Below are 21,294 nucleotides of genomic sequence, written 5' to 3'. Positions count from 1 at the left end.
TGCCTTTAGACCACCCTCTTCCCTCTCCAGTCCACAGGCACGCCCTGTCCCCAGCTCCCAGGCCCAGGCCCCACATTGCCTTGTGCACACCCCAGCAAGTCTGCAGGCTCCACCTAAACCTCACTCCAGCCCCTGCCCCGCTATCGTTCATGCCCCACAGCCGGTCCTTAGGTCCAGACTCCACTCTCAGCAGGAGATTCCATTGGTTCCATTTGACCACGCCCCCAGCTTCTCACAAGGTTCTACTCTGGCCCCACCTCCACCTCATCCCAGGCCTCACTTTCTCAGAGTCCCATTGGGAACCCGGTTCCACCCCGTCCCTTCCTGCAGGCACCCAGCCTTAGGCCGAGCCTCTACCCCGTCCACCACGCACCTGCCATGCAGATGCAGGTGAACTGGCCTATGCGGTCGAGGCATGTGGCCTGGTTGTGGCAGGGCCCGGATAGGCACTCATTGACGTCAGACTCGCAGCGGGGGCCCGTGTAGCCTCGGCCACACTGGCACAGGAACGAGCCCTGTGTGTTCACACACTTGCCCAGGTGCTCACAGGGGTTGGCGCCTGCAGAAATAGGCACAGCCGGGGTAGGTATGGCCCGCTGAGGAACGAGCTGTCCCCTCCTTCTAACTCAGACAATGACCCCCTCACCAATGGAGCACTCGTCCACATCCTGGTCACACGCGCCACCGGTGAAGCCCGGTGGGCAAGTGCAGATGGCCCGGCCATTCACCGGGTTCGTGTCGCAGATAGCATCCTCATGGCAGGGATTGCTGACACAGGCATCGTCCAGATGACACAGAAGCCCTGGGAAGGGACAGGCAGAGGTCAAGGGCAGGCCCTCCGGCGCTGTCCAAAGGTCCCACAGCCCCGCATTGTGTTTTACGTTTTGTTTTTATTAACCTGTAGCATATTTAGTAGCTCCTCTTTCCTAATTGTTTATGATGAAAAGTTTTAAACATACAGAGAAGTTGAGGTATACACCCGCCACCTAGATTCAGCTATTGTAAGGCTGATCTATCCTTTTTTCTGAGTCATTTGAAAATGAGTTGGAAACATGAAAGGCTCCTACCTCAAGCCTTTGCTTCTGTAGCACCCTCTGCCCTTCCCTCCATTTTCAAATCCCCCTTCCAAACACCTTCTCTGAGCTTTGCCACTTGCAAGGGTCTCCTCTCTTTCTTACTTACAGTATATCTCTCTATTTCCCTGGCTTCTGTCCTGTCCCACACACAACCCCTCCTCCCAGGCCTCTCCCAGGCGTACCCTTCTCCCCATATCTGGCCTCCAGCATAATCATTCTAACACTCAAGTCAGATGCCATCCTTGCCTCCACTCAAGAGCCATCAATGGCTCCCTTGCCGCCTCCATGGGAAACAGCCACTCACCGGTCTTGCCCATGGGGCAGGCACAGTAGAAGGAGGCCACGCGGTCGTGGCAGGTGGCCCCGTGGAAGCACACGGCCGTGGCACAGTCGTCAATATTCTGACTACAGCTCTCACCAGTCCAGCCATTGACGCACACACAGCTGTGGCCACCCAGTGTGTTAAAGCAGGTGCCCCCATTGTGGCAAGCGTTGGGCTGCAGCTGACACTCATCCACGTCCTCCGTGCAGAACTGGCCTGTGGCACACAGATGCACCAGTACAATCACCTGGACTGTGCATCCCCCCCCCCCACGGTCCGCCACCCAGCTCCCTTCAGCCCCAGTGCCCACCTGTCCACTCCGGAGGGCACTGGCAATTGTAGGTGTTGACGCCATCTACACATGTCCCCCCGTTTAGGCACCGGTTCCCTGGACAGTCATCCACATTCACTTCGCAGTTCTGGCCCTCGAACCCTAGCATGGGAGGAGGAGGCGAGTATTGACACTGTCGGCTGGCCTGCTGTTTTCCCACCCCTGCTGCCTCCCCCGAGAGCAGCTTCCTCACCAGGAAGGCAGGCACAGTCATAGGTGAGATCGCCATTCTGTCTACAGGTGCCTCCGTTACGGCACGGTGAAGGAGCACAGGGCACTGCAGGGGTCTCACACAGTGGCCCCATGTAGCCAGCTGGGCACTGGCAGTGGAAAGAGCCAGGTGTGTTGAGGCATGTGCCACCGTGGTGGCAGGGACCTCCCCCCCGGCACTCATCCACGTCACTTCGACAGCTGCGGCCCTGGTAGCCAGGTGGGCAGGAACAGAGGTAGCGGCCATCAGGCCCCACTGAGCAGCGGGCCCCATGGGCACAGGGGCTGCTGAGGCAGGGGTCTGGCAGGGAGCAGTCAGGGCCTGGAGGGACCAGAAGAGGGTGAGTTAGGTGGACCACATCCTTACTACCTCGGGGTCCCTTCCAGATCATCCCTTACCTCTGAACCCACGGGGACAGCGGCAGGAGAACCGGGCAGTGCCTGCTACCACCGAGCTCTGGCAGACACCACGACCAGCACAGGGGCCCGAATGGCAGGGATCTTCCAGCTGGCACCGCTCACCCACCCAGCCTGGTGGGCACCTGTAGGCAGAGACAGCTCAGTGGGGGCAGGAGATACACAGACATACACACAAGACAGGCAAGAAACACATTCACTCACGCAACATTCACTAAGTACCTATTATGTTCTTAGCAATTGGAATACAGCAGCAAGCACAATAAAATGGTCCCACCCTCTTGATGCTCACAGCTAGCTTGGGGGAAGAGAAGATATACAAATCACACGTTAGTATACAGCATGCCGGCAGGGGGTGGTGGGGGCATGATGGCCATGAAGGGCATGGTATAGTATAGAGTGGTGGCCCTAGGGAAGAAATGTCCACACGTCCCAGAAGCCGTGGCTGACATTATTTGGAAAAAGAGTCTTTGCAGATGTAACTAAGTGAGACATCAAGATGAGATCATTCGCCCAGCTGGTGTGGCTCAGTGGTTGAGCTTCGACCTGTGAACCAGGAGGTCACGGTTCAATTCCGGGTCAGGGCACATGCCCGGGTTGAGGGCTCAATTCCCAGTGGGGAGCATGCAGGAGGCAACTGATCGATGATTTTCTCTCCTCCTTGATGTTTCTATCTCTCCCTCTCCTTTCCTCTCTGAAATAAAAAAATATATATTTTTTAATCGTTTTTTTTTTAAAGAGATGAGATCATCCTGGGTTTTCCAGGTGGGCCTACATCCAATGATAATGTTCTTTTAAGAGAAAGGCAGAGGGCGATTTGGGAGAAAGAAGAGAACGCCCTGCAGAGCCAGAGACTGGAGTGGAGTGTTGCACCCACAAGCCAAGGAGAGCCCGGAGCTACTAGAAGGCGGCAGAGGCGGGAAGGACTCTCCCCAAAGGCCATTGGAGAACGGGTGGCTGGGTGGCTGCCAACACCAACACCGTGGTTTCAGACTTCTGGCCTCCAGAACTGTGAGAGTACATTTCTGTTGTTTTAAACCACTCCGTTTTGGGTAATTTGTCACAGCAACTACAGGAAACGGAAGCTAAGACACAAAATAAGGGGCACAGAGGAATGGGGGCAGGAGGGAGGAGGCCATGGGCTGTGTGGGGAAGGGTGCTCCAGGCAGAGAGAACTAGTCTCAGACTCCAGAAGACAAGCAGCCAGCACACACAGACAGATCCGGGAACATACACAAACGTACCAACTCCACATATTGCCTGGCAAACACTCAGACACCAGCCCACAGGCCCGGCCACAGAGAGGGGCAACGTTCACATGGATAGACAGAAGGGCCCCACAGAACATCTACTCCTTTTCTGGGAACACATACATCCCTTCTTTCCACTGGTGGGAGCGAGGTAGACACTAACAATGATGCCCTCTTTAGCGGAGGGGGGGCTGGGGGCTGAGGGGGGGGGGTTCCTTTAGCACGCAGTCCCCTCCCCAAAGCCAGCTGGACGGAGTGTGAGGGAAATGTGAGACCTGGAAAAGGGGTGGTCTTAGGACTGGAAATCTCCTGCCTGGTCAGTGGGAGGGGCCTGGAGAGGCTCGAGGACCCAGACCCCACCCCGACGCTGCCCACCCTCCCGCTGGTCCCTCCCTCTAGCTTGTTCCAGGCGCTTAGGGCTAAACTCAAGCAGCTGAGTCAGTCCTCAGCGCCACCCACAAGATCCCCCCACCCCGGCCCCCAGCGAAACAGGTCGGGACATGGCCGGACAGGGGCGCAGGTGGTGTCCTGAGGGGAGAAGCCAGCTCCCAGCCCCCTCCTCAAAGGCCCGCAGGGCCAGGACAGCCACCACCACTGCGCGCCAGGAGGGGGCGCGCTGCACGGGGGGGCGGGGGGCAGGGGCGCGCTGCACGGGGGGGTGAGGGGGGGCGCCCCGGACTGCGGGTCCCACCCGCCAGGCAGGGCGCGGCTCGCGGCCCTCTCCCCGCGCCCCCGGCGGGTTCCCACGATCTGTGCCCCGCGCCCCTGCCGACCGGTCGGGCCGGTTCCAGCCTCCGCCCGTGCCCCGCCCCACGGCCTGGGTTTCGGGGGAGACCGAGGGGAGAGCTGACTTGGGGGGCAGGGGAGGCGAGGACTGGGAGACAGAGACAAGGGCTTAGAAGCCTACTTTGGGGGCAAGACTTGAGAGTCCGTGGGGGGGCGTCCCTGAAAGCACACGAGTATTTGGGACGTGTAAGGAGACTGGGGGTGCGTGGGGAGTGGATCCCACAGCCCAGCTCCGGGGAGTGAGTCCGCTCCACTCCAGGGAATCCGGGCTCCGGGCGGCCACGCGCGCCGGTGATTCACCTGTCGAGGGGCGGGGCAGCCGCGGGCGCATTCACCTGTCGGCAGGATTCCAGGCGCGGAGCTCTACTGCGCAGGCGCCCGCCCGCGGCTCCACCTCCAGGTGAGTGGCTTCAGGTCGGCTCCCACTTTTCCCTGTTTTCACCTTTGCGGACTCCCAACCCGAAAAGCCCGCTCAGCCAGGCTAAGCCTCCCCACCCAGATGGGCTCAAGTGGTCTCCATTCAAAGTGGGTGTATGCCTTCAAAGCGGCCCTCCTGGGTCTAAAGTCACATGTTGTTGAATACATGAGTAAAGCAATGAATTAATGGCTACGGGATGAACTGCTCTTACTAAGGACAATATTACAAAAGGAACCAAGCATTTCCCCATAATCTTGAGAGGTTCCCCCTTATGGCACCTACTTCCTGTGTCTCTGCTGTTATTTATAACTAGAGGCCCAGTGCTCGAAATTGGTGCAAGGGGCTCGGCCCTTGCAGCCTCGCTGGCCCTAGAAGCCCTGGCTTCATCCCGAAGGTCGAAGGTCGTCAGGGGGAAGGTGCTTCTGCTGTTTGGTCTAATTAGCATATTAGCACTTTATTATATAGGATGATAACCCCTATTGGCCCTCCTCACTAAAGACAGCCCAGAGAGGACAGCAATGAAGAAGACGAGGAAATCAAGGTGATGAGACCCAAGGCGAGCAGCCACAGCAAGGATGGTACCGGTACCGCTGCAACTTCCATTAGCGATGCAGGTGCCCAGAAAGCCCTAAGCCACAAGATGGCAGAGACAAAAGCCGCAGATCTTCTGGCTGAGAGGCTGAGCATTCGTTGCCCCAGAGGCTGAACTGGGCGGGCTGAGTAAATACCATCTCTACCCAAAGTGTGACATCTGATTTAGTCATCCAGCAAGAAGAAATGAATATGAAATTCCAGCATTAAGAAATGAACATAAGATGGGAGCTGAAGACCTTCAGTGCTGGCTTTTTGCCCAATGACCAGATACGCATTTTTTACCTAAAGATGTCTCTTTTTGGTAATGACAAATATGGGTGTGTTGTTTTTTTTTTTAGGTGGGTTTTTTTTTAAGCCTAGTTTTTCTCAATTCACCTATAAAAGTTTTTAAATTGTTTCATATCTGTTCAAGTTGTGTTTTTTAAGATCCTCATTTTTAGTTTGTAAATAAAGGTTTACAACTTTTTTAAAAAGTCAACAAACTGCAAGCACCTGTCAATAAAGCTCTTAAACAATAAAAATAAGCCCTATTTATTGAGCACTTGCTGTATGCCAAGCAGTATGCTGAGTTCATTGTATGAAGGATTTATTTAAATCTGTACAATCAACTCATAAATAAGCAACTGTTATTGCCCCAATTTGCAGATGCAACAACTGAGGCTCCGTGAGCTCAAAGCTCTTGCACAAGGTAACCCAGAACCCAGAATTTAAACTGAGCTATTTGCCTCTGCTCAGTTCTCTCCCAGCCTCTTCCCTACTCTCCCCAGCCCTCTGCCTTTCCCAAACTCTTGGGCTCCTTCCTGAAGACAAGCCCCTATTTCACAGATGCTGTGAGATTCAGAGAGAGGAAATGAGTAATCCAAGGTCACACAGCAATGAAGTGGCAGAGCTGGGCTGTATTACAGGCCTCCAGTGCCCCCACCTTGAAATCTTGAGCTAGGGGAGGGTGCAGATGGTGTACCCTCCCAAGCCACTGCTATTAGTCCTTGAAGATTTGTTGATTAAATTATAACTACCGCTCTGACCGGTTTGGCTCAGTGGATAGCGCGTCGGCCTGAGGACTGAAGGGTCCCGGGTTCGATTCCGGGCAGGGGCATGTACCTTGGTTGTGGGCGCGTCCCCAGTCGGGGGTGTGCGGGAGGCAGCTGATCAATGTTTCTCTTTCATCGATGTTTCTTACTCTCTATCCCTCTCCCTTCCTCTCTGTAAAAAATCAATAAAATATATTGAAAAAAAATTATAACTACCTCCATTAGGGGCTTTACATGTGACCACAGGCAGCTGAGAATTCTGTGAGGTTGGGATTACTGGGCTCATTTTCCAGAATAGGACACTGAGATTTAGAGTTAAGTCCCAGCCCTGGCCGGTGTGGCTCAGTTAGTTGAGTACCATCCCGTGCACCGAAAGGTGTAAGGTCGCCTGTACAATTCCTGGTCAGGGCACATGCCCAGGTTGCAGGTTTGATTCCCGGTCCGGGTGCATGTGGGAGGCAACCAGTCCATGTTTCTGTCTCACATCAATGTTTTCCTCTCTCTCTCTCTCTCTCTCTCCCTCTCCCTTTCTCTCAAAAATCAATAAACATATATATATATATATATATATATATATATATATATATATATATATGGAGAGAGAGAGAGAGAGAGAGAGAGAGAGAGAGTTGAAGTCCCAGCCAGTCTGCAGCATGATGTGGGACTTGAAGCCAGGACAGGCAGATGTCAGAGCTCCTGCTCTTAACCCTGCTGATTCCAGGAGAATCGAGAAGTTGCCCAAGCCACACATGTAGGAAGTAGTAGAGGCATTCACGGTGGACACAGAAGTAGGGGGGCAAGACAGACTGCGTCCCCACACAGGGCCCACGAATGGCTCTGAGCCAGGCACTCACAGGCAGGCAGCCTCCCGGGAGGACAGCTGGGTGCAGCGACCTCCGTTTGAACACGGGCTTCCGTCCAGGCAAGGGGGAGCTGTGTGGGGCGAACAGAGGTGGGCAGGTCAGCCAGGTGCCCAGGAAACCCAGCTCAGAGTGACAGCCCCCCTCCTTCCCTCTTCCAGGCAACAGCTGCACGGAGCTGGGGGTGTCTCTGAGGGTGCAGGGAGCCCCTCCATCTAAGGTTCCCACGGCTCCCCACCCTGGCCCCAGCTGTTGGGGCCGCAGCTGTCCCTGCCAGCTTGAGCCCTGGGAACCACAAGGCAGGGGCGGACAAGAGGAGGTGCTGACTTGTGCCAGATGTGGGGGCTGAGGAAGTGGCCAAAATGGGGGGTGCAGAGGCAGGAAGTGAGGGTGCTGAGCATTCAAGGGAGGTCTGAGGCTGTGTACCCAGATCCTGGGGTAATGGAGGGGGCAGCGGCAGGGAGTCCTGGGCTATGGCTCCCTCTCTTCCAGTGACGTTGGGCATCTTCTCCAGCTGTGCAGCCCTGTGCAGCGGCTCTAGGGAGAGAGGCCAGGGCATGTACCCCAGGCGTAGCCGGCATTGGGTGTTGCAGGGTGTGTGTTGAAGGGAGGGGCAGCTGGCCCCAGACATGTACTGCCCTGTCCAGCGTCCCCAACCCTGAGGGCTGTGTCCCTCTGGGGTGTGGCACGGTCTAACTGTCCTGCCAGACGGGTCTGGGGCATGGCTGGGTGTGAGCTAGTGGAGAAGTGTGTGTGCTGGCAGGTGTGGAGCCACCGTGTTCGTGTGTGTGTCACAGAGATAGAAAGATGGAGGGAGATAGGGAAAAACAGAGGCAGATATAAAAAAAGGAAACGAGAAGCAGGCAGCACGAGAGAGGAGACAGAGAAGCAGAGAGACAGAGAGAGAAAAGGAGACACCGTAGAGACAGGAGTTAAGCGAGACATGAGCCTGGGCCAATATGGCTCCCGAGGAAGGGGACAAGCAGGGACAGGACACTGTCACCCCATAGGGGCCGATGGGTGTTTGCAAACTCACACTGGGGGCCAGGAGACCCAGCCTGAGGGCCTCTCTCAGCTGTGGGAGCTGTGAGCCACGCATGTGTACGTGATGTGCGTGGGAGTTCAGACGTGTGTGCCATATGTGTGCAGGCTGGGTCTGTTGTGTATTTGGGTGTCTGTGTGTGTACGTGTGGCTGTGCATAGGTTGGATGTGCCCATCTGCACGTGTGAGCTGGGCATGCCCTTGGATCTGTGTGGGTATGTGTCTGGGTGTGTGAAGGCAGCATGTGCAAGGCCTTGGGCCGGTGTGCACACTTTGTGTGAATACGTGTGATTAGATGTGTGCATCAGTGTGTGAGCTGTGTGTGCCTGGCTATGTCTTGTGTGAGCTGGGGGGATGGGGGTGTCTGGGGGTGTACTCTGTGTGTGCACATCTACATCTCGATATGTGTGACCCAGGGCTGTGTGTGCCTGCGAGTGTGTGACAGACAGACCATGTGGGTGCCCGCTGGCCTGGCGGGGGCGGCAGCTCTTGCCCGGTCCTGCCCGGAGCGGGTGGGGGCAGGATGGGAGGTGGGGGTGGTGTATGGGCTTGGGAGGCCCTCGTGCGCTTCCACCCCTCCCAGAACCCAGCCCCACAGAGGCGCCCCCGGACCCTCAGCCAGGCTGCTGGGCCCGCGTCCCTCCTCCGCCCGCCCGGCCTCCCTTGGGCGGGGGGGATGCGCCCCCACAGCCCCCGCTCGGCCCCGCCGCCCATCCCGCTTTGTCTGGCAAATAAAGCGCGAGGCCGGCCGGGGGGAGGGGGTGTCTAGACGCCGCGGCCATTGTCCCAAGCGAGGGAGGGGAAAATGTGGAGGGGGAGGGGCGGGGGGCCCCCCGGCCGGCTGGGGAGGGGCTCGGGCTGCAAGGTCCGGGCGCTGAAGTCGAAGAGGAGCACGTGGGCTCGCCCCCGACCCCCTACCCCCGCCCTCCCTTCCCAGGGCGGGGACCGGGTCCGGGCCGCCGGATCCCGACGGCTGGGGGAGGGAGCGGGGCCGGGGCCGGGGCCGGGGAAGGGGCGCGGGTGCCGCAGCGACTCCGGCTCCCGCGGCCGCTCCGGCTCCGGGTTTTGCCGCGCTCCGGCCTGGGAAGTTTCCTCCGAGCTCGGAGCTGCGAGAACTTCGCGCCCCCTCCCCGCCCTCCGACCCCCGCCCCGCGGGTCTGAGAGTTGGGGGTGGGGGTGGGGTGGGGCTTTTGTACGAGGGGTCCCCGCCCTGGGGGCACTTGAGCTCCAGTCGTGACCTTCCCAGGACTCCGGATGAGCGTGGGTGGAGAGGGAGCCCCAGATTCTGGGTCCCCCCCCCAATTTTGAGTCCCTGGTCCCCGCACCTCGAGCTCCCAGTCCCGGCCTTCTGGGTCTCTATATCCCCAGCCCTGACGCTCCTGGGCCCCTGTGCCTTGGGCCTCTGGGGTTCCCCGCCCCCCAATTCTGAGTCCCTGTCCCGTCCCCCGGGGCTGGCACGCAGTCCGGGCTCCAGCGCCCCTGCGCCTGACCCTGCTCTGGTCCTGGGCTTCCAGGGTCCCCCACCAGCACCAGACTTAGGGGTCCTTGCACTCCGCTCTCCTCCCTTCCTCCCCGCATTCGTTCCACCCTCGGGTCCCGGCCCCTCACCTGCAGCCCCGGGTCCCGCTAGCAGCAGCAATAGCAGCGGCGCCCGCACGGACGGCGGCGGCATCAGGCCGCGGCGGCGGACCCGGGTCCCCGGCCCCATGGCGGCCCGCCGCGACCCTCCCTCCTCCCTCCTCCCTCCTTCCCTCGGCTCCGGGCGCGTCCCGGGCCAGCCTCAGCGCCGCCAACTTCGCCGAAGTGAGGCTGTCGGGCCGCCCCGCCCCCAGCCCCGGCGGTTCGCCCCGCCCCGGGCCAGCCCCGCGCTCCCGCCCCTCGCCCGGCCTCCCAGGGTCCCTGCCCACCCTCCACCCACCCACACAGCGTGGGACCCGCGGACCCTCAGAAACTCAGGCCGGCCCCGCGGGGAGATGCGGGGCCAACCCACCCGCGGGGGCAGACATCCCAGCCTGGTGATCATCTCCGCTCCCCACACACCCAGAGCCAGAGACAGGCAGGGCCCGGACACAAGCACAGACCCCCCAGACACCCCGACACTGAGACCAGACGGGTCCCGAGAGGCTCAGGAGCACACAGCCACCAGGCACAAATGCAGACACACGCACCGAACCTCACGGGGACTTTAAACCTCCAACGCTGGAAAACCTGAAACTCAGGCCCAGCCAAGCCTTGAGCCCGGGGCCGTTGGCAGCCTCAGACCTCAGACGCCAGCTAAGAGGAGTCTCATGAATAACGGCAAAGGTGCACATACACACTCCGACCAGCCTTCCGCTGCACAACCCTGTGTGAGCCCCAGCGGTGACTCCTGTCCCACCCCGTACCCCACACAACTCTGCCACTCAATTCCATCCACTGACTTTTCCAAAATGTCTCCATGGTGAGAAAGGGGACCCCTGAAAGGCCACCCGCCCAGCCCTGGAGGAGCTGTCATTCTGCAGAAGAAAGAGCCAGACACAGATGCACCCAGCACTGTGGGCTCGGGGCTGGGACAGAGGAAGGGGCAGGGTCCGGGGAGGGCTGGTGAGGGTTCTGCCTGGAGCGTGGGTTCCTTATTTCTTCATTCGTTAATTCAGCAGGTAGGTCTAAAGCTCCAGCTCTCTGTCTGGCTGTGCTCCGGAGGCCGGGTGCACCTTTTACCTCCAGAGAGGACTTCCCAGAGGAGGATCCGGTGGGGCTCAGCCTGCATGAACTGAAGGAATGACGCCCCAGCAGAAGGACAGTCCGGAGAAGGGGGCAGAGTCCTGAGGGAGAATGGGCAGGCCCGGGGTGGGGCTGGCCATGAGGAGGAGACAGAGGTCAGGCTGGCCCCTTGCTATCTGGCTTGGTGATGAGGCTGCAGGGAGGAGGAATGGATTGAGGGTGAGGTGTTAATCTGAGGAGCTTGAGGACCGCGCAAAAGACAGCTGAACGTCGGGGCTGAGCATACAGGAGTCCTGACATGGGCACCCCCGAGATCTTTGGGCAATTTTAAGACGTTTTCTTTTCTTTTTAAAAAATTAATTTGAGAGAAAGAAAGGAAGGGAGAAGAGGAGGAGAGAGAGAAAGAGAGAGAGAGAGAGAGAGAGAGAGAGAGAGAGAGAGAGAGAGACATGGATGAGAGAGAAACATTCACCAGCCACCTTCTGCATATCCCCTACTGGGGATCAAGCCCACAACCTGGGCATGTGTCCAGAATCAAACCGGTGACCACTTGGTGCGTGGGACCATATTCAACCAATTGAGCCAGGCCTAAAACTTTTTCTTTTACAATATTTTTAAATGCACAATAATACAATTTCCATATGCCCTTGGTCCATATTTACCCACACTTTGCCACATTTGCTTTATAATGACATATATACTCCCTAAAAGCAAGGGCACTCTCTTATCTAAACACAGCAGTTTCCCCCTCAGCCCATATCCAAAGTTTTCTGTTGCCCCAACAATATCTCTGTAGCATGTGTCTTTGCTGGTCCAGGATCTAATCTCTGATGATGTGTTGCATTTAATTGTTATGTTTCTTTTCTTTTTACTGATTTTAGAGAGGAAGAGAGAGAGAGAAACATCAATGATGTAAGAGAATCGCTGATCGGCTGCCCCCTGCATGCCTCCTACTGGGGATCTAGCCCGCAACCCAAGCATATGCCCTGACCGGGAATCCAACAGTGACCTCCTGGTTCATAGGTCAACACTCAGCCAGAGCCACACTAGCCGGGTTGTTTCTTGTTGTCCTTTCATCTGAATTGGTTCCTCAGCCTTTCTGTGTCTTTCACAACGTTGACATTTCTGGAGAGTCGCTAGGCTTTCTGGTTCCCCTGGACGAGGTCAGGTTGTGTGTCTGGCAGCATGGCTGGTCCTCCCCAGTGCATCGGTGCAGCGGATCAGGAGGCACCTGACACGAGTTCCCAGCATTGCTGATTTAAACTTGGATTACCAGAGTGAAGTTGGCCAAATTTCCTTATTGTAAAAGTACCATTTTCTTCCTATCCCCCTCCCCCATAATAAATATATGTCAATATCGGATGGGGAGACACTTTGAGACTGTGTGAATATCCTGGTGCCCATCAAACTTTCATTCACTGTTTTTGGAAGTTGTTAATAATTTCCTCTGGTGATTTTTTTTTTTAATTGAAGCAAAATTTGCATAACATAACGTTAAACACTTATCTTTTTAATTTTTTCAAATATATCTTTATTAATTTCAGAGAGAGAGAGAGAGAGAGAAACATTAATGATGAGAGAATCATTGATTGGCTGCCTCCTGCACACCCCCCACTGGGGATGATGCCCACAACCTGGGCATGAGCCCTGACTGGGAATTGAACCGTGATCTCCTGGTGAACCAGGCCAGTCAACACCAGTTTCCTTTTTAAAGTGTATAGTTCAGTGGCATTCAGTGCAACCATCACCTCTATCTTGTTCCAAAACATTTTCATCACCCCTAAAGGAGACCCCATGTCTATTGGCAGTTGCTCCCCATTCCTCCTCCCCCAGCCCCTGGCAACCACTGGTCTGCTCTCTGTCCCTATGACGGTGCCTGTTCTGGACATTTCATCTAATGGAATCATAAACCGTGTGGCCTCCGTGTCTGGCTCCTTGACTCAGCATCATGTTTCCAAGGTTCATTCACATCGTAGTGTGTGTCAGTGCTTCGGTCCCTCTTATGGCTGAGTAATATTACACTAACTGGCTACACCACATACTGCTTACTCACTCATCCACTAATACTATGGATGGTTTTTAAACACAGGAAGAGGAAGATGTGAAGAAGGCAGAGAAGTACCATTAGACAGAAAGGAGAAGCATGAAAAGCCAAGGGTGAAAGTTGAATGACTAACGCGAGCCTGGCATCAGAGATGACCCACAACCCCATTATCTGAGAGGGGTATATATGCCCATCTTATGGTGACTCGCTGGAGGCGTCTAGAGGAAGCGCTGAGATTGGAACCCAGGTCTGAGTGACTCCAGGCCACACGGAAAGTGAGGGATTGGGAACTGGGGAGAGAAAAAGACTGAAGTTACATAAGAAGGGGCACAGTATGACTCACAAGGAGTGTGCTGAGTCAATAGGCCCATGGGCCAGGCCCAGCTTGAGTCCTCCCCATGCCTATCACCCCAGGAGAAAACCTAAGTCCCCCACCCTGTGGATGGGGGCCCGTCCTGCCCCCCCCCCCCTTATCATTAGACTGAGCCAAACTTCACCCTCACCCAGCGGACTTGTACTCTCCTGGCCTGTGCCCCTGCCTGGGATCCCCGTTGGACAGGGACCCTTTTGCTTCCTTCCTAAGCAGGAGCTCACAGGAAATGTGTTCTCTCTGAAAACGCATTTCCTTCTGGTTACATAAGGCGCCTCTACTATTTCCCACACATGCCACCCCTTGGCCTATTCTGGTCCCTCTTTCCAGTGTGAATCCCCTCCCCTCCTTCACGTGCCTGGTGAACTCCCGTTCATTCTTCAAGGTTCCAGCTCTAGGACTCCTTCCTCCCCACCCCTCTGCCCCCTGCCCTCAGTCCCAGCTCCTCCACCACCCGGGGCTTTACCTGTGCCCTCCTGCCCTCCAGGGGATGGCGGCATGTGTCCTGCTCTGTCCCCTCCCTAGACTGGGAGCTCCCCAGGGGCCAGGCATCATCCAGCATGGGGTGGGCACAGAAGGGGTGACATGGGAGGTTTTGTTGACTTAGGAAGTGGCTGAAGGAGTTGAGATGCCCAGCCCAGAAGGGCCACCACAGGGGCCTAGACCACTCTCTTCAGTACCATTTGGGGGGCCTGGGGTCCAGAAAAGAACGTGGGGCAAAGGTAGGGGCTTTAAGAGGGGGGCTAACTCCTCCCCTGACCCATCTGAGAAAGGGCTTTCTGCTGGAATGAATACTCTATGAGATGCTGAGCTCCCCATCTCAAGGATCAAGCCATGGACTGGACACACATTTTGCTAGGCAGGAAGTCCAGAGTCTACTACTCTGCTGATACAGCAGCCCCTGGTCTGTGGCAGACAGAGAGGAGAGGGAGCAGTAATGATGAAACCATAGGCTAAGGATGGCATGAGGAGAGTGGGGACAAAAGGAAGACACATTGACAAAGCTCCTATGTGCCAATCCCTTTCTGAAGCTCCCATGTCTTCAAAGGAGCCCACTCAGCAATGAGAAAGTGGGGTCCTGGCTTCGGGGTCCTTCTGCTGTCCTCCAGCCACATGGCAGGACCAGCCCCAAGGTGTCCTGATCCCTGGGGGACAGGACAGTTGAAGAGACCATTCCCACGGCCTCGCAGGGGGCAGCCACACAGTTCTTAAATGGTGGGGGTAGGGGATGCTTGACCCCTCCCCCTGGCCCTGCTGGCTGCCTTGGCTGGGGACTGCATTTCTCCTCCATGAGTCAGTCCCCAGGGATTGGGGACCTGGGGCCAGACCAATACACAGCTGCTGGGCTCAGGCCTGCTGACCAGGAACCTGAGAAGATGCCCTGGGCTTCTCTGCTGGGACCACGGTCCCGCCCTCTGCATGGAAGCTAAGCTGGGGCCAGGCCTTGCTGCCCAGGCAGTGAGCCGTGCCAGACCCAGCAGTAGTGAGGGTGGGTCCTTGGCAAGAGTGGGATGGCTGGACCCCGGGGGCTGGGGGCTGCAGACCCAGCCAGGTCTCCTGGCCACTGCCTTCCTCTCATGCTCAAACCCTCCAAGGCTCCCCACTGCCCAGAGCGACACCCTTCCCACCTTCCCAGCTTCACTTCCCTGTCTCCCAGCCTTTCTCATCCTTGTACAGGCTGTGCCCACTGCACATGCTCCCTTCTCATACCCAGAAGACTCCTTTCACCTGACAGCTCACTCTGACCCTCCAGCTCTTCTTCCTTCAGTTATTCAACAAGCATTGACTGAGTCCCTACTTGGTGCGAGACCCTATTTTACTAGTACTAGAGCCCCAGTGCACATATTTGTGCATGGGTGGGGCCAGCCACCCCCCCACTGGGGGCTGATCGGGCTGGGCTGGCCAGGGGGAGGGGACACGGGAGGTTGGCCAGCTGGCCCCGCCCCTGATTGGCAGGGGGGGGAGGCAACCAAGGGTGGGGCTGGATGGGGGAGGGGATGTGGGAGGTTGGCCAGCAGGCCCCACCCCCTGGTCAATCTCCAGTCAGGGGACAATTTGCATATTAGCCTTTTATTATATAGGATATAGGTAGAGAAGACCAACATGGAACAAGCTTCTTCTACAAGAAACAAGCCTGCAAACAGCCGGGCCTGTGTTGCTCAGTGGTTGAGCGTTGACCTATGAACCAGGAGGTCAGGGTCAGGGCACATGCTCGGATTGGAGGGGATTGCAGGCTCGATCGTCAGTGGGGGAAGTGTGGGAGGCAGCCGATCAATGATTCTCTCTCATCATTCATATTTCTACGCCTCTCTCCCTCTCCCTCCCTCTCTCTGAAATCAATAAAAACATTTTTTTTAAAAAAAGACTGCAAACATAGAAACCATGAGGGAGGAAGAGATTTCGGTGTGGGGAGGAGGGGTCTGTCCTTGCTGATGCGTGAACATCAGAGCTGAAGGAGAAAAAGCCAGCGAGGCAGACAGCTAAAGGAAGGGCGTTCCAGGCAGAGAGAACCGCACGCAGAGGCCCGAGGAGGAGGGGCCAGGGGACGAGAGGAACAGCGAGGAGGCCAGGGTGCTGGGTACAGAGAGGGCAGGGGTGGGAGGCCAAGGATGGGGGCCAAGTCCAAGGGGCTGAAAGGTCTGGGACCCTGTCCCAAGCACAGTGGATGCCACTGGAGGGCTTGGCCAAGCGAAGCTGATCTGGGGGTTGGAAAAGATCACCCTGGAAGCCCTGCCCTCTCTCCTCCCAGGGAGCCTTCCTGCAGCGACACAGCCGCACACGTCTCCTCTGGCTCCCACATGAGGCTCTGAGCCCTGTGGGCATCTGTCTTGCTCATTGATGAGTTTCCAATATCTAGCATTGATCCAGGTACGCAACGGGTGAAAAGACGTGTCAGTTGGCAAAGGAATGTGCTCCGTGCATCTTGGAGCGAAGCAGGACCCGGGGGCTGGACCCCGAGCACGCCCAGCGCCAGCTTAGACATGTCCCTGTCTGGACGCAGACACATGCAGCCCCCGTTAGATCAGGACCAAGTCAGAAGAAGGGCTGGAGACCTGGGGGCTTCCCGGAGGAGGAGGGGATGTGAGAGCTGCACGTGGAAGAAAGGCGAGTTAGGAGAAGGGGAGTCACTCACTCCCGTTGGAGCACTGACTGGCTCTGTAGCTCTGGGCACGAAAAGAGGGCAGGGCACTCCCCACCCCTCCCGGGGGCCGTGGTCTCCTTGCCTTAGGAACCTCCATTGGGTGGGCCTTCTAGTGGGTGTCTTGGCCTCATGGGCCCTGGGCTCAGGCCACTCCAACCTCCCATGGCCATGGCCTCACCCGGGACCTCCTCTCCTCCTGCTCCGCTCTGAGCCATGAGGATCCGATGTCCTCTTCCTGTCCTTGCCTCCCTGGCTCCTGAGACTCACCTTCTTTCCCGCAGGTGTGTCCCTTGTCCTCCCTTTCCTCCTGCTTCAGAGCAGGGGAGCCCCTCCCCATAACCCCTCCACCCTCAGGACCTGTCACTCCCTCCTCCCTTGGCCATAGGTTGAGGTTTCTTCTGTGGAAAAGCAAAATTCACAGCGAATACTCATCTCACATCCCTCACCCGGCCTCCAAGCTCCCGTCTCTGTCCCCACGGCCTTCATTCTTCCCCTTTACCCTCCACGCTACCAATACCTGACCTCTCCGACCGGCATCAACGGACAGCCTGGTCCTCTGGCTTCCAGGTCTGGCCAGCAGGAGGCACGGGCAGAAGCAGCAGCCAGGAGAACGAACGGGCTATTCATTCTCCTCCATCCCTCTTTGTAAAGTTGCCCCAGGTGCCTGTGTCCTTGGACCAAAGGCCCTGTCCACACCTACCTCTCGCCGGGTCCTGTTAACCCCTTTGCTTCCTCTTGCCCGTCAGGGAGACCTGGAGGCGGTTTTGGCTCTGGCCCCATTGGTTTCCCCAAGCCCTGCCGGGCACACAATGGCCCCTGTAGCAAACCCGACTCAAATCACCCATTTGAATGTGCCAGTCCTTTCCTCCAGGCTCCCCACGGGGTCCCCACCCTCTCTCCCTGTCCCTCCCTGCTTAACTGCACTCGAGCGTCCGTGCCCTCTGTCCTCAGCCCCCAGGCCAGGGTTTCCTCCCTCAGATGGACATGGCTCAGTCCTCTCGGTCTCTCCGCGCCTTCTGACGCCGGGAGCCTGCCCTTCCTCCCTGACCCCCTCCTCCCCTGCGGTGACCCCAGCGCCTGCTTCCCCTCTCCCCCTGCGGCCTCTCTCCTCTGCCTGCCCCTTAGAGGTCGGGGCACCCGGGCTCGGACTGCGGTCTTGCTCTCCCCTCTGTTCGGGGGAGACTCCCTCCGCTCTCCCAGGGTCAGTGCCTTCTGCCCCGCTGCGCTCTTTGTCTTTAACCCATTAGATGCGTCTAGGTCCCTGCCCCAGGGGTCCAGCCCCCAGGGAATATTTCAGACACACAGCTCTGTCCGGGACCCTTTCCTGCTTGCCCCCATCGCGCTGGGGACCCACTGGGTGTCTTCCCACCCCAAACTTTCCTCGTGGTCTCACGGAAATGCTAAATCACCAGTGCACGGAGCACGCCCTTGCAGGGTCAGCTCCCAAGCCGCCTCCTCCAGGCAGCCTTCCCTCCCTCCCCTCCTCCTCCTCCCCCTCCCCCTCCCCCTCCCCCTCCTCCCCCTCCCCCTCCCCCTCCCCCTCCTCCTCCTCCTCCTCCTCCCCCTCCCCCTCCCCCTCCTCCCCTCCCCCTCCTCCCCTCCCCCTCCCCCTCCTCCTCCTCCCCCTCCTCCTCCCCCTCCCCCTCCCCCTCCTCCTCCTCCCCTCCCCCTCCCCCTCCTCCTCCTCCCCCTCCCCCTCCTCCTCCTCCTCCCCCTCCTCCTCCTCCTCCTCCTCCTCCTCCTCCTAGGTAAGTGCCCCTCCCCAGTTCTTCAGCAGCCGGGGCCTGACCACACTGGGCTGAGAGCGTCGGTGCCTGGCTCCGTGCCCACCCCAGCCCTGTTGCGGGGCCAGCGGCTTGGAGCTGGTGGTGGAAACAGATGAACGAGTGAAAGATGGAAGGTGGTCTGGAGGCCAGAGCTCCGAGCTGGGAGAGGGAGAGGCCGAGCTGGGGGGCCCAAGGCCCAACCGCCGCGCGCGGAGCCCCTTCCAGCCCGGCTCCCACCGAGCCGCTTGGCCCGGAGACGCGCCGGTACTGGCTGCAGCTGAGAGGCGGGCTCCGGCCGAGCTGCGAGTCGCTATTGGCTGGTTGCCCGGGGCTCGGCCCAATCCGCGCGGCCCTTTCCTCCCTCCGCCCCTCCTCCTCTCCCGCAGCCGCGGAGGCGGGAGGCTGCGCCTTCCCGTTACCCTGGCAACCGTCAGCGGACACTGTTGCTCCGGCAACTGTCGGAGGCCTCCAGTCAGCCTTCGCTGGGGCCCCTGCGGTCGCCCAGACAACTGCTACCCGTTCTGCTCCGCCATCAGCCCTTCCCCCGTCACTCCGGCAACTGTCGCCAGACCCGCCGCCCCCCGACACCGTCCTGCTCCTGCGGCAAAGCCTCCCCGCGCAGACCTCCGCCCCAGGTTCCTCCGTGCATCTCGGGGCCCCTAGGGGGCACTGCTCCCGCCCCGGCCGGGGGTCCCAGTTCGGGTCTCTGCCTCGCGCCGAGGCTGCGAGCCCTGCGCGCACTCTTGCGTGGGACTGTCCAGCTTTTCAAAATGCAAGCCATGTCCCTCCCCTGCTGAAGCCCCCAACCTCCCTCTCCGTGAGAATCAAGTCCAAACTCGTGGGTCTGGCTGCCTCCGCCCTCGCTCTGCCCCAGCAGGGATTCATCTCCGCCTTGTGACTCCAGGCGCCGGAGCTTATGCCAGCCTCCCATCGCGGGATTTACTGCTCCGCACTCCCCCAAGAAAAGCGCGCCCCACAGCGAGGGAAGCCTTTTCTGAACCCCATCTCACACGCAATAGCTCTGATGCTTCTCTGTGGACTCCAGAAGGAGGCGTGTTGTTGTTCACACTCTTCCCCCTGGAGAACAGCGCCTGGCACATTATGAATGAAAGTGTGATAGGCAGCTAGACAGACATGAGCAGAGCAAGGACGATGGGCCAGGTACAGAGGGTCACTAGGGCAGCAGGCCCTGGGTGCCTCGCAAAGGACAGTTGTAGGGTGGGACCTCCTCCCAGGGTGACCTTTCTCCCCCTAGCATGTTGCTGGTCTTGAGGTTTGGGGTTGGACTCCCTGCCCTTTCCTCTCTGGAGGCCTCAGTTGTATTTCAGCTCCAGGCCCAGAAAAGCAGCCAAACCAGACAAGTAACAGCACAGCTGACACCAGGACCCGCTGCATTGAATAATGCCCCCTGCCCTGGCTCCCACCAATCAATCAGTGGAGACCTGGACCCTGGAAGGACACACCTGGAAAGCCGTTGAATATTCCAGTGAGATCTTCCTCCTGGGACCACTCTGAAAATCTCCACCCTTAAAACCCTTAGGACAGAGCACCCAGTGTGCTCTCCCTCCCAGGACCATGCCTGTATCTTTCCCTTTCCCTTCCCCCTCCTCCTCCCCTAGCAGGGTCACCATTATCTTCCTCACTTCTAAGGTCCAAGGGCCCTTCTGTAACTGGAACCCAAGTTCAGTGCCTGCCACCACAAAACCCAGATTCATTAGGCAGATGCTGGTGAAAAAGGAAAGGGGTTTATTCAAGTGCCAGTCACCTGAGGAGGTGGGGGACTCTTGTCACAAAGCCAATCTCAACATCTCAGTGCAGACAGAGGTTTTTATGAGGAGGGAGAGGCAAAGCAGAACAAAGAAATCAAAGGAAGGGAGTTAAAAAGATCTCTACGTGCAGGCCAGTACAGCCCATCCCAATAAGGGTCTCAAAAATGGTCAACGATGGTCGAGTGCAGCGTTTGCCAACTGGTGGTCTGCTGGTCTAGTGTGTCTTATTCATCCTGGTCTTGGTCATCCTGGTTCTTTTTCATCCTGTTTCTGTTTGAAGGTCAGCAAATCTGGAACTGGGTTGACCGAAGGTTGGATTCTGTATCTTCTGAAGTTCATTCCTAGGATTCTTTTTTTTTTTTTTAAATATATTCCATTGATTTCCCACAGAGGAAGGGAGAGGGATAGAGAGCTAGAAACCTCGATGAGAGAGAAACATCGACCAGCTGCCTCCTGCACACCTCCTACTGGGGATGTGCCCGCAACCAAGGCACGTGCCCTTGACCGGAATCGAACCCGGGACCTCTCAGTCCGCAGGCCGACGCTCCATCCACTGAGCCAAACCGGTCTGGCCCTAGGATTCTTATACAAACATGCTATCCTATCTAATAAAAGAGAAACATGGTAATTGGCGTACGACCGCTACCCTTCCCATTGGCTAATCAGGGCGATGTGCAAATTAACTGCCAGCCAAGATGGTGGCCGGCAGCCAGGCAGCTTGAAACTGACATGAGGCTTGCTTGCTTCAGTGACGGAGGACTCCAACGTTCCCCGCTTGCTGCTGCAGGCCTCTGAGCTGCAACTCTAAGCAACTATGTAACAAATATAGAAGCTAAACAAAACCCCAGAAACCTGCTTTAGTCCGCCGGGCTTCAGCCAACAGGATCGCAACATTGTAAGCAAAGGCCAGAAACCTACTTTCAGGGGTTGTACCTGGGGTTCCAATTGGTTTTGAAACATCGAAGGAAGCTTCCTGGGCTTTTCATTTGTCATGAAAATTACCATCCACTTTACTATCTACCTATGTGCTTTTCTTCCTTCCTTTTTTTTTTTTTTTCCTTTTTTTGGTTAATCCTCATTTGAGGATATTTTCCCATTGATTTTAAGAGACAGAGAGAGAGAGAGACATCAATTAGTCGCCTCCATCACTTGCCCCGCCAGGG

The 21,294-nt window shown here is 57.5% G+C and overlaps 1 protein-coding gene across 1 annotated transcript in view; it reads right to left on the bottom strand.

The window, feature by feature from the left end:
* NOTCH3 (notch receptor 3) overlaps positions 1-10,045 on the bottom strand; it is a gene marked incomplete at its 5' end in the record, with an annotated part of 31,998 nt that extends 21,953 nt beyond the window's left edge. The window contains 8 exons of the mRNA XM_081091385.1: positions 374-559; positions 647-802; positions 1,381-1,614; positions 1,709-1,831; positions 1,923-2,261; positions 2,339-2,481; positions 7,290-7,368; positions 9,946-10,045. Coding sequence (XP_080947511.1) covers positions 374-559; positions 647-802; positions 1,381-1,614; positions 1,709-1,831; positions 1,923-2,261; positions 2,339-2,481; positions 7,290-7,368; positions 9,946-10,045 — 1,360 coding nt within the window. The remainder of the gene's footprint in view (positions 1-373; positions 560-646; positions 803-1,380; positions 1,615-1,708; positions 1,832-1,922; positions 2,262-2,338; positions 2,482-7,289; positions 7,369-9,945) is intronic.
* Between the last annotated feature and the right edge of the window lie 11,249 nt (positions 10,046-21,294).

Source organism: Myotis nattereri (genome assembly GCF_964212035.1).
Source record: "Myotis nattereri genome assembly, chromosome: 5".
Classification (NCBI taxonomy): Eukaryota; Metazoa; Chordata; class Mammalia; order Chiroptera; family Vespertilionidae; genus Myotis; species Myotis nattereri.
This window is presented reverse-complemented; position numbering and strand designations above follow the sequence as displayed.